Source organism: Dicentrarchus labrax, unplaced genomic scaffold (assembly GCF_905237075.1).
Source record: "Dicentrarchus labrax unplaced genomic scaffold, dlabrax2021, whole genome shotgun sequence".
Lineage (NCBI taxonomy): Eukaryota > Metazoa > Chordata > Actinopteri > Moronidae > Dicentrarchus > Dicentrarchus labrax.
In genome coordinates this window covers 7,763,935-7,776,499 of record NW_026136713.1, presented here as the reverse complement: position 1 = coordinate 7,776,499, position 12,565 = coordinate 7,763,935, and the positions used below count along the sequence as shown (strand labels likewise).

The 12,565-nt window shown below is 39.4% G+C and overlaps 1 protein-coding gene across 1 annotated transcript in view; it reads left to right on the top strand.

The window, feature by feature from the left end:
- The window catches only part of ccdc88b (coiled-coil domain containing 88B), a 44,532-nt gene extending 32,560 nt beyond the window's left edge, over positions 1–11,972 (top strand). Inside the window, exons 23-27 of the mRNA XM_051420482.1 lie at positions 139–325; positions 2,775–2,920; positions 7,317–7,424; positions 8,644–8,795; positions 11,122–11,972. Coding sequence (XP_051276442.1) covers positions 139–325; positions 2,775–2,920; positions 7,317–7,424; positions 8,644–8,795; positions 11,122–11,477 — 949 coding nt within the window. The 3' untranslated portion in view covers positions 11,478–11,972. The remainder of the gene's footprint in view (positions 1–138; positions 326–2,774; positions 2,921–7,316; positions 7,425–8,643; positions 8,796–11,121) is intronic.
- Positions 11,973–12,565: the final 593 nt, after the last annotated feature.

Below are 12,565 nucleotides of genomic sequence, written 5' to 3'. Positions count from 1 at the left end.
TTGTGAGGACTCGTGCTGTGTAATAATATAATAATGAGCTTCAGTTTGAGAGCACTTACCAAACAATGGTGCACAGCACTTTACAGGACACACAACAGTGACAGCGATGAGTAAAGCCAGTGTGTGTCGGTGTTGCAGGCTGCAGGCCCAGCAGAAGGAGTGGTTGGCGTCACAGGCGGAGCTGCTGGCTCAGGGCTCTGTGCTGAGGGGGGAGCTGAGCGCGTCCCAGCTGGAGCGGACACGACTGCAGGGGGAGCTCAGCGCCCTGAGGGAAACCAACCAGAGCCTGGACCTCAGCAACGCCCGCCTCACCAGCCAGTACCAGGTATTAACCAGAGACACACACACACAGAAATGTATCTACACACCTGCAGACACACACAGGTGTTTTGTATTCAAGCTGCCAGGCGACCATTGGCATGCAAAAAAGGGATTTAGTGCTTCACAGTGGCGACACTCAGATAAATTACCCTCTTGAAATAAAAAAAACAAATTTATTTAAAGCATTATTGGGCAATTAAACAAAATGTATTAGGACTTCATTGCCGGTTTTAGAGAGTATTTTACATAGTTTGTGGTCAGGGAGGAGCAGCTATCATATCATCAGTGGGGAACAGTTGGTAGCTGATTACTACTTGATTTAGAGCCAATTTCAGCAGGACATATTAGGGGAAAAAATTATATTTTGGTCCAAACAGAAAATGAATACCAAGTAGCTAATAGAGAGTAGGGACATCTTTGCCTTCAGAACAGCTTCAGCCTTGTAAGGCAATGCTGTCAAACAAGTGCAAAATATTTAAAACGTACTTCAAGCAGGAAAGTCTCCAGTTGTTTGAGGGACGAAACAGGTGGAAATTGACTTCCTGTACAAAGCTTAAGAAGTTAACCAGCAGATGTTACCTCTTGCTTTTCTTCTATATATATGTTGTTCATGAAACTAAATCCTAAATAAACTGGTCCTGTAAAGTTTGGTACAGGACATTTAGTCTGCTGATATATGTGGGTGGAAATTTTGCACCAGAAGAAGCAGATACATACAGAATCGGTGCAGGATTCAAGTCAAACGTAGACTAGCCTGTTTTCTGGATTATTGTCAAGTGGTGGGACAGTTTTCTCTTTGCATAATGTCAACCTTTGCACTAGATGTAGATGGTACCAGGTTAACTTCTTAGCTTAGCATAAAGACTGTAAACAGGAGTTCCAAACATAACAGCCAGGCAACCAGAGACTCCAGGAAGTTACTGTATCAAGCAAATAAATAGTACATAATTAAAGAAAGGAAATACCATGTATTAATTACATAATTCTTATTTTCAGCTGCTGGTAGATGGATTTTGTTATCTTTGGACTGCACCAGGCTAGCTGTTTTCCTCTGCTTTCAGTATCTGTGCTAAGCTAATTGCTAATCACCAGCTGGAAGTTGCTTCATATTTACTGTACAGACGTGAGAGTGGTATCGATTTTCTCTTCAGACTCTTGGCAAGAAAGTAAATGAACTTCCCAAAATGTGGAACTATTCCTTTAAATAACTAACAAGTAGCAGATTAATGCTAAATGCGAAGGCCTCCCCTGTTGAGTCTGTTCAGCCTAATTTCTCTCAAATTACTATTTCTAGGTCCTTTTTTGCCTTATTTCTTGCTAAATCATTTCTTTCCCCACTCGAGTTAAATTGTCCCGTAATTCAAAACACTGCTAAAAATGTTGAAGTATCAGCATTCCCAGCATGGACGCCTTATTCTGCCCCACAAAATGCTATATAGCAGGTGGTTCAATCAGACACCCGAGCTTCTCATTATACTGTTTTGCAGAGGTGGCAACTCTTCTCTTTGATCAAAAGTTCAGTTTGGAGCCTGTGTGGACTCACAATTAACCTGTTGCAGCAGCTGTGCTAACTGATGGGGCTAAATTGAACAGGACTGTGGCTAAGACGGCAAAAATAATTGGAATCAGATTCACTGATAAAAAATTAGGAGAAATGTTCAGTAAAGGTGTGACTGTACCTTCTTGTAAGACTTGTATAAGCTTGCAAAGTAAGTGTTTTTTCAGATTTTAGAAAGAGTTACTTGGAAAGTTTTCTAAGCTTAAACATCTATTCAGATGTAGATAAAAGCTCAGAGCTCTTTTACTGCTTAGTTTTGCTTCATAGACTAGGTGATATGGTTTTGTGTGTTAGCCTTGGATGTTCACTGTGTCTTTATGAAGCTGTCAGTGTTCAGGTTTTGCTCAGACAGGTTCATGGAGCAGCTGCTTGACTTCTTTGGTCATTTGTGAGGCCGTGAAGTCTGCAGGTGTGTCATTCAGTTACTCAGTGGTGGTGAGATCTAACCTTGTGCTTCTCAGTTTTGTAAGGTTTTATTAAACAAGTGATATTTTGATATCATTTATTCACCTAATACACATTTTTCAAAGCAGACATATCAATATGTCAGAATCGCAACTGGTTTTTAACTAAATTTTAGTCAACCTGCATAGAGATCCTTTGCACATGCACTCTTTGTTTTAGATGTCCTTTTATATTTGCTTTTCATACTTTGTCCATTTCCTTTAAATGCGCTAACACACTCACATCATCAGGCATGCTCATACTTTAACTTGTACCATATTTCTCCCCAGAACATTTTTGATTTGTTGATTTTGGGCTTTATAAATAACACTGATTGACTATACTTACTAATTAGTCTTTGTAGTATGGATACAGATGCAAACAAAAGCTATATTAATTGATCTTACCTAACTATTCATTTTGCTTCACGTTCCTGGCCTTATGTGTGTAGCTGTTGACCCAGCTGAAGGGGAACATGGAGGAGGAGAACCGACAGTTAGCGGAGCAGAACCAGGGTCTGTTGAAGGAGAACCGGGCCTTACTGGAGCAGAGCCTGGAGCGCCGTGACCAGCATTATTCACAGCAGAGGGAATACCAGTGAGTACTCACACACACACACAAACACAATCCAGATAATTTGTCTTGCTGGGAATTGCTGACAAAAAACAGAAGCGGATCAAACAACAAAGCATCTTAACGCTATTGTTCAAATTATAGCAACAAACTTTATGGAGTGTGTGTGTTAGACTAAAAGCAATTTGTTAACATTGGTAACTTTATTGGTGGCAGTAACACAGTGTTTTAATACACTTACTGTATGTAAAGATTTGAGACTGCAAGACAACAATTTCACAGTCCAACAGCACTCAGCAGTCGTCCTTTTAAATCACTAATAGACTGGTAACAGATTAATCCAGAACTAATAGTGAGCATGCAGTGCTGGCTTCACCCATTAAGTCTAATGAGCCAAATTTCTCTTAAGCTACGAAATTTCTTTTGGTAGCTTAATTTTAAGCTTTAATTCCTGAAATGATGTTTTCCACACAGGTTTCACTTTTTCTTTCCTAAATTACTGAGAAAAATGTTTCACAGTTTCACAGCACATTTTAGTTCAGCTCCCTGCAGAATATATTTTACATTTACATAATTACAGAAAAAATGCTGGAAGGATGGATCCTGGATCTGACTAATAAGAGAAGATATCACCTCAGTGAATCTTTGGAACAAACAAATAATATGTGTAATATAGATTATAGATTGACACAGAATGGAAAAATGTAGTTTTACCTAATTTTTTAAAGGTAAGAATTTCAGGCTAACATTCAGAGTTCTGAAGATTAAAGGCAGAAGATTAAACAGTTTAATAACAACATTTTTATTAGTTTTAGCAGTGCTACGCAGGAATGTTCTGATGAGCAGGGTCACACTTTGTATATATTTCTGACTACAAGTGGCTGGCAGTAACCAAACGAAACACATCAGTGCACCAGGAAAACGCAAGAAGAAGAAGACTGCAAGTCAGCAAAAACAATGCTTATTCCAAAATATAAAAGTAATCTGCTTTGCAAATGTTTTATGAGTAAGGAACTGCATCCAACTCATTTGTTTGCTATTAAGGATACACACAATGAGTTTTGGTGGCGAACAAGAAAACTAGTTTACAAGATAAATTCACAAGGTACCTTTAACAGGACAGACTAACGCCCGATTTAATTTACATGTTAACACCTGAACATCGGGCACACTGAGGGAGGAGTTAATGCTGCTCTAATCTATATTTTTATATTAACAATAGATCAAATGAGTACATGTGAAAAGGGTTGTTTGTACTGACAGCTCCCCTCAGCTCTACACAGCACTTTTGAGTCTTTCAGACCCTTTTTTTTTTGTTTTATGAGCTGCAACTTTACTGCTTTTGGTTGTGTCGTTTCCAGATGCAGGCAGCCGCAACTACCTGGTGAACATAGCATTAAGTATTTCCCTCAGAAGTTAACTACAAAGTAAAACAGAGGGAAAAGAGATATTGGATTTCCATTTGTCAGGCGAGATGTCAGTGTTGTTTTTATACCTTCTTGCGCTTCCCCAAAATGGCAAACAGCTAATACAATTTCAAGGATATAAGGAGGTGCACTACAAGACACTATTGTTTTTGAGAACACATGATTGTTAAAAAGTGAATCGTTATATAAAACTCAGCATCACTCGGGTAGCAAGTTTGCAAGGTACTGGTGACAGACACTGCTGAAATTCAATTAGCTAGAGTGACGCAATCAACACGCCGTCGCTAATATCAAGCACTTTTGATATAGACGGGACTCACTTAAGATGCTATTGCATCACTCTCGGGGTGACCTTCAGAGTGTCACTGCCAAGTTTGTTTTCTGCCCGTCCACATCAAACCAGACTTGAACCAGTGTCACCCTATCCATGCTTCTTTTTTTATTATATTTATATTTGGGGTAATGGTACTTGAAAAAAGAGTTTGTGCTCATTCCCTGATCAGTCCTTTTCCTTCTGAATTACAGTCAAATTCTCCTGATCCAGTTGATTGGAGCGAGTCGAATATTCAATCAGACATTATTCAATGATTTTTCAGCATTAAAGCCAAAGAAATTACAGATTAAAACAAATATGTATCACAGTTTGAAGGCAGCACCGTTGGCATATAAAAAGTCTTATCATTAAGGTCTAAGGTTTATAATCAGTGGTGCATTTTTAGAGCACTTTATTTAAACTGTAGTGTTTATTCCTACAGTTTTGGTTTATTTGAGCAGGAAATCCAGGTCTGTGTCCTGAGCCAAGTAAACTGTGGTGTAGTTCATCAGAAATGAGAATGTAATCCAAACTAACATCAGGATGCTAGTCCAAATAGGGTATCAGGGGTGGACGGGGGCGGATGTTATTATCTCATAGCCAGCAGTTTCTCTTGCTGAGAAAAACAGGCATTAAAATTAGATGAAGACAAAACTGAGTCTGACTGAGGCTCATATTCAGCTTTTTATTGGTGTTCCTCAGTGGAATGAAGAGCAAAGACAAGCTCAACATGAAAATATGAAATGACAAGCAGGATGATGTAACAATGTGCTACATATTAATCCATGTGATATAGTTAAGTCTGAATTTTGGTTTTTAAGATAAATTTATAAACACACTTCACAGACATCTAGGATTCGTGCCTCTTAGCAGTCTTAGTCAGTCTTCTCTTTGTTTTCCCTGAAGAAGTGTCTGGTAAAATATATTTAAGACATTGGAAAGTGTGAAAGACAGTTTAGATTGTTTGATTTACAAAATCACTTTTGTTGTGAGTGATGTTGATCAAATGATGCAGCGACTTTGCCCTTCCGAACTCGTGTTGTGAATTCAGTGAGCAAACGTGAGCAGGCCTCACAAGCTTTCCTAAAATGAACCAAAGTGGCCTTCAAGAGTGCTTCATCAAACTCCAAACGTATTTAATAAATGCTGCTGCAAGCAAGATGTTTTGGTTTGTAGTTGATACACAAACAGATTTTGAAGAGGCAATGAAAACAGAAAAAGTCTGAAGTACACAAAATATAAGCAGAGTCGATGGCCACATTATTGAATTGGAAAATACAATGTGTTAGATCAGAAATATGAAAAATAACAAGATGATGACTCTTACGCCACGTTAGGCTGTATACAGGTACAGTGATGCTTTGAGCTAAACGACTCATGGTGCATGGCGCTTCATTAAAAGATTACCAGACCCAGTAGGATTGATCAGATTTCATAGGAATCCATCAAATAGTTGTTGAGGTATTTTGGACGTTGCCATCCATAGAGCCATGCTGTTAGCTTGGCTACAACAATAAATATTCAATTAAATTCAATTCAGTTTTATTTGTATAGCGCCAATTCATAACAGAAGTTATCTCAGCACACTTTTCAAATAGAGCAGGTCTAGACCGAACTCTTTATAAAACTATTTCAGGAAAAACAGAAACCTCGGACAGACCCCGGCTCTAGGTGGGTGGCCGTCTGCCTCGACCAGTTGGGGTGAGAGAGAGAGACAGAGACAGAGACAGAGAGAGAGTCAGAGAGAGTGAGAGAAAGAGAGAGAGAGAGAGAGAGAGAGAGAGAGAGAGAGAGAGAGAACAGAGGTAACGACAGAAGGACAGAGACAGAGACAGAATATAGAAATAATTAACACAGAAATAGGCTATATACTGTATATATGTTATGTTGCTGCTGCTGTTTTAGTTAAAAACCATGTTTACTGTATTTGTTGCAAGGTAATCCTGTATATATAACAGGATCTTCCATGAATGTTTGCAGTGCAACAGTGTCTCTCAGTGTCACCCTCAAAGCAGAGTCGGCTTTGTTTCTATTTTTTTATTTATTTTTTAGCTTGCTATCGAATATTTGTAGAGATATTTCAGGAACAAAGTGGTGACTCACAGAATAACCGTCCAGTTGACATTCCCATCCCCAGAGCCAAGCCGCCAGCATGACTAAGAATGTACACAGGCCTTGATACTGACCATCGCTCGTCTTTAATAACCTTCCTGATCTTTTCTGCTCACAGCTGTGTGTCAGTAACAAATGGTCAGACTCATACTGGCACCGACTTTACGCTCAGTATTTTGCTTTTGAGCCGTCTTTCATTCAGCGGAGGTTTAGTGAGCACACAGGCTATTTTTTCATCACTGTCCTGCTTTATGTTTGTCCACACCGCAGCTCGAACCCTGAACCCTCTACCCACCAGCAGCACATGAACATGAACATTTTCTTCTTTCTGATCTGCTGGTTTAAAAAGAATCCAGTTCAAACAGCACAGCAGGCTCTCTTTCTCAGTAATGAGTTTATAGGAATGGGCTGATTCATACGCTATCAGTCACATCACATACACACTTCCTAAATAATCTCATCTACTCACACAGATAATGAATGCATGACACGAATCAAACAGTCCTCCCTTTCCTTCATCCTCCTCTCAGCAGCTTTGTTCTGATGCTTTGTGTGTTTTTTCCTTCAGGGAGAAGCTGAGCGAACTCCGTCGGGAGAAGCAGAAGTTGGTGGAGAAGATCATGGATCAGTATAGAGTCCTCGAGCCCAGCATGCAACCTCCTGCCAGCAAGGCCAAGTACTATATTAAAATATATATGCACTTATACACCGAGCTGCCAGTTTATTAGTTAGGGTGAAGGTATGCAAGTGTGTTTGTACAGCATAGTTCAGACACAAAGACAATTCAACGTGCTTCACACAAAGAAAAACAGCAAATGGCATTAAAACATGAATGGATACAAAACATTTTAAGAAGAAATTAAAGAGTAAAAATGCACAAATAAATAGGAAATAGAAGCAGGTGTAATGTGGATAGTGATAAAATGAAATGGCAGATATTACATAATAAAAAACATAAAAACCTCACAAAAATAGGATTTATAGCAGGATTATTGTATTCTATTGTCCCTCTGTATGTATATGATTATTAGGCAACCATCTCTTTTATGACATTATCATACACATTTTGTTAATTAAGAACATTAAAATATAATTACAAAGTAACACAAAAACAATCTCAACACTTTGGTTTACCATTTTATCATTCCCTTCTTCCTTCTCTCCCCGTTGTTTTGTTGGAGCAAATATCAGCTCTGATACATTTTGAGTATGACCAGCTGAATACAATTCAACCATTTGGATTAAATCATATTTTTTCTTGTTATGAAGGTTTCTCTTCCAGACTGTGCAGAGAGAGAGACAATGCATACACTATTTTCCTCAAACAGTTTTTTGGTTGTTTGCCTCCATTTGTAATTTGTGTACAGAATTAGTTTTTGTGTTTTTGAAGTGCAGCTGTCTTAGTTCATAACTTGTTGTCACTTTAGAAGAAGAGAACAGGGCGTTTCTCTCAGAGGACTTGTACCTGTCTTGTATTGGACATCTGGCAACTGTAAATTAAATTTTAATGATTCGTATTGTGTACAAATTGTTTTTTCTTTGAAAGTTTCCCAAACATGCATTTTGTCCCCAGTGCTAAAGATTAATATGGTAACGACATTTTAATTATATCATTTCCAAATGGATTTTCTTGATGTCGTGTTACAAAGTGCTTTCTTTGCCCTAACAAATGACAGTTGGCACTTTATGGAACATTTTGAACTTGCAGGAAACAAACACAATGCATTTTTGTAAACAAGATGCAGCCTTCGTGACACTTGGCATCCTCTTAGTGTTTTCTGGAAAATCACATGTGCACACACACACACACACACACACACACACACACACACACACACACACACTACCAGCTCATCCCTCTTTGTAAATGGTCCCTGTCCTCTGTGTCCTCGTAGGAAATCTAACTGGATTGCAGACAGGATGAAGAAGCTAATCAAACCCCGGGGAGGAGGAAGAGAGGGGCGCGCCCTATTCACCGCCGCGGGCAGCGTGGAAAACCTGGCCGACAGCACCGAATTTACATCAGACACACACGCACCTCAGCCTGGTGAGACCACACACACACAAACACCAGCCGACCGGTTTTCACAAAGATATGCTCACATGCTCACCCCATCAAGCGAGGCTACAGGCATGCATACAAATCATCTCATGACTACCAAGTGTGGTCAGCATTGATACCACTCTCCTCTCCTTAGATCTCTCCCTGCAGAGTGCCAAGACTTACTGAGGCCGGCTTTCTCTGCTAACCACATGTTGAAAGGAAAATATTCGCGAGGCTTTTATTCTCTTTTTATGCACCTTGACTGTTGAATGAAATTACTGGCTGAGAGACGGGAAAAACTCTCTGCAGACATTTTCAAAGCCGGGATTTAAGCCCCAACCTGCATTCATATTTTTTTCTCTCTTTTTGACCTACTGTTATTGTCCCCATTTAATTTAATTTGTGTTTTCTATTATCCCCCTAAAACCCAGCTTTCCTAAACTCGCTTTCTGCTCCTCAACAAGAGGACTGGTGTTTTTGTTTGAGCCTGAATCTCAGAGAGACTCAATCCCTCAACTACACACCAAGTGGAAGAAGTAGAAAATCTCTCCCATAGATGATGCGTGTAGCAAACACAGTATATGACTTTATTGGATGACATTTCCCACAAACTTCACTCCCTCCTGTCTTCTGTGTTTGAGGTGACATTTCCCATAACACCTACATTCAACCCTGAAACTAACCTGCATTGTGGCAGATTAACACTTGACCTTGACCACTGGTCTCAGGTCAGTTTTTATGCTGCAGTCGGTGTTACAGCTCTCTGAAGATGGGACCACAGCAGTTCTCTATCTCATTAAACTAAGTGAGAATTTATGAATAATTTCCATCAAGTTATTTTAATGTCATATAATCTACTGTTGAATTCTGAATCACATTTTAAAAATAAAGGTCAGGCTTGTTAAGCTCCTTTGTTAAGTACTGTGCTTTTAGATTTTCCAGAATTGTTTTAATTAATTATTTATGCATTTAAATATACTTAGATTAGAATTACAATTTAAACAACACGAATAACACATTGTTGACCATGTTGCAGACACATTTTCAATGTAGCGTTTTAATTTTAGCATTATAATTTTTCAGTTTCCTGATTACAATTCTCATTTCAAATGCAGGACTGTGTAATAAAACAAAGGTACTGAACTCCTTCACACTGAATTCATTGAAAAAGCCCACAACACATTGAACTCACACAGCCTGTAGCTTGAGCGTAAAGATGTTGTTTCATTTCGTGAGTTTAAAGGCAGAATGAGTACGGCTGTACATTGTTTCCTAGGAAACATACAAAAATAAAATCCTCTTAATTATCACTTACGACCCACTAGAAGTATCTATCTGCAGAGACCCTGCAGCCCTCTGCCTGTATTTTCTTAACTTTGCTGTGTTTGGGTTGTTTCTGGGTGTCAACCTTTGGGCAGTGGGTGCACAGCCCCCAGCCAATAACAGCAGACTGTAGCACAAATGCCTCTGGTGTCACTGAGCTGGAGAGGAGGGGCCAACTTTGAACGTTGTGTTTAGAAACTGCGTTCTGCCTTTAATGTCTTGAATGTTGCATTTTCAGTAATGTCAGTGTAAAGTGTGCAACATTTCTTCATTCTTCTTTGCCCCTGTTGATTATGGCATTTATTACTATGACTGTGCACTAAATGCCATAAAGGCAAAGTGAAATTAAATTCAAATTAAATTGTAAGAAGAGGTTACTACATTTAAAATATGTCCATATATGTAATTACGTTTATATCATAATTAACAATTTCTACAGTTTACAAATGAATGGATAAATACATACATGCATTGCATACAAGTATAAAGCATGTACATTTAATTGTTTACATATATTTGCTAAATAGGGGTAAATAAGCACTTAAATGTTTTTCTACTTAAGCAGAACAAAGCGCTTCACACAACACTTCACATATTCACACACTCACAGACTGATGGTTGGCAGCGCTGCCTGGCCATCAGGAGCTATTCACTGGGTTTAATGTGTTACTCATCACATTTCCTTAATTTATTTCTGCACCCATCGTCGTCAGAGTCTTTAAAAAAATGCATCTGCACTGGAAGAGAAGTTTTTATGTACATTCCTGGTTTGTGCTGTAAAGCAGTCGAGGAGATTTGTTTCACTTGGTGGCACACAGTGAGAGGTTTAGCACAGAGGAAGACAAATGTTGGAAACCATCACCCTGAGGGTCCTGGACGTTGATTATACTTATATCTCAGAATGTATGATTTACTGATCACCTATAAGATTACTACCATGGCCTTTGTATAAACATGGGATTTAAGTAATAATAACCATCCTTTAATCCATTTCATCCTGTTTCAGACCCCCGCAGTGCTCCTGTCTCTCCCTCTCCAATGAGAAAAGCAGATCCGGACATCTCAGTTCCCGGGACTCCAGCCATGCACTCTGGCTCAAGTGGCCGTCGTAAGCTGGGATCCCGTCATGGCTGGGGGCTTGGGTTGGCCAAAGGAGGCTCTGGAGTTTCCCAATCATTCAGTCCTGGTGACCACAAAACGCCGCCCCGCCTGCGCCTGCGCTCCAGCCAGAACACCTCCTCTGTCCTCTGGGAGGGAGAGAAAGGCGAAACAAACGCACCTCAGCCAGCAGACGCATTATTGACCAGTCAGGAGAGTGTTGAGGAGGATGAAGGCAGAGTTGAGGAGGAGAAAGTAGAATGAGGAAGATGTGTGTCCATGTCTGTACACTTTCAGAAATGTCCACACTAACAAGTTATATAAATGACCTGTTGAGATGGAGTGTTTGTAGTTTCAAGCTATATGCACTGTATTGTGAAAGGTCTATTGGGTAACAAGTTAAATGTCAAGCTGAATAGAAATTGGACTGCAAAGTAAAACTGTGCTCAGAGAGTGGTCTTAACATCTTCAGTCACTCAAAAGAACAGCTTCTTTTTAATAAAACATGCATGTGTCTGTGAGCTTGTGATCTTCTCTGCCTTCCAGACAATCAACTCTCCAGTGACGACACTGCAACGGCCTGAGAAAGAACTGCAGTCCACACTCAATTAAAAAAAATGAATGTTTTATATTATGTGCCCCTGGCAAACTGTTTTGATGCTTTTTGTATGTGTGTCTATTATAAATATGACATTGTTCTAGTATTTTTGAATACTTGAATGAATAAATGATTTCCAGTGTTGCTGAGTTATAAAGGAATGAAGCATCTCTCTAGTGTGGAGCCCCAAAAATGGAGCAACGCCTGCGAGCTAATTCAGGTAGTGAACTCGAGCTGCACTGCTCTACGCACGTCTAAGACTCCATAATCATAAACCAAACACACCCTCCCAATTTAACGCTGTATTTAAGCTGCAAAATCTCCCATCTATTCTTCTGCTCTGTCAGTGCCACTGCTGCCTTGCATCAGTATTGCCACTGCCTGTTCTTAAACCACCACCCCAGCATCCAGCTGCTGGCTCCGGCTAGTTGGTTTAAGATTTGCTCATCATCTTTCTCCGATATCTCTATGTAGACACAACTGCGGGGAGTGATGATGTCGGAGCCTCGACGCCAAACTCTTAACTGTGTTGTGCTGCAGCAATAAACATCTCAACCGTGAGTTATCTGACTAAAATGACAAAATATAGAAAAACATTATTAGATAATTCAGAAATAAGCTGAATACATCAGTTAATAATTTAGTTATTTTCCCCTTACGACAAATTAGTTGATAAGTTACATTAAAATGTTGCTGCTATATATACTTTTCAGTATCTAATTTTTCAATTCCTTAGTTCCTACTTTTTTATAGC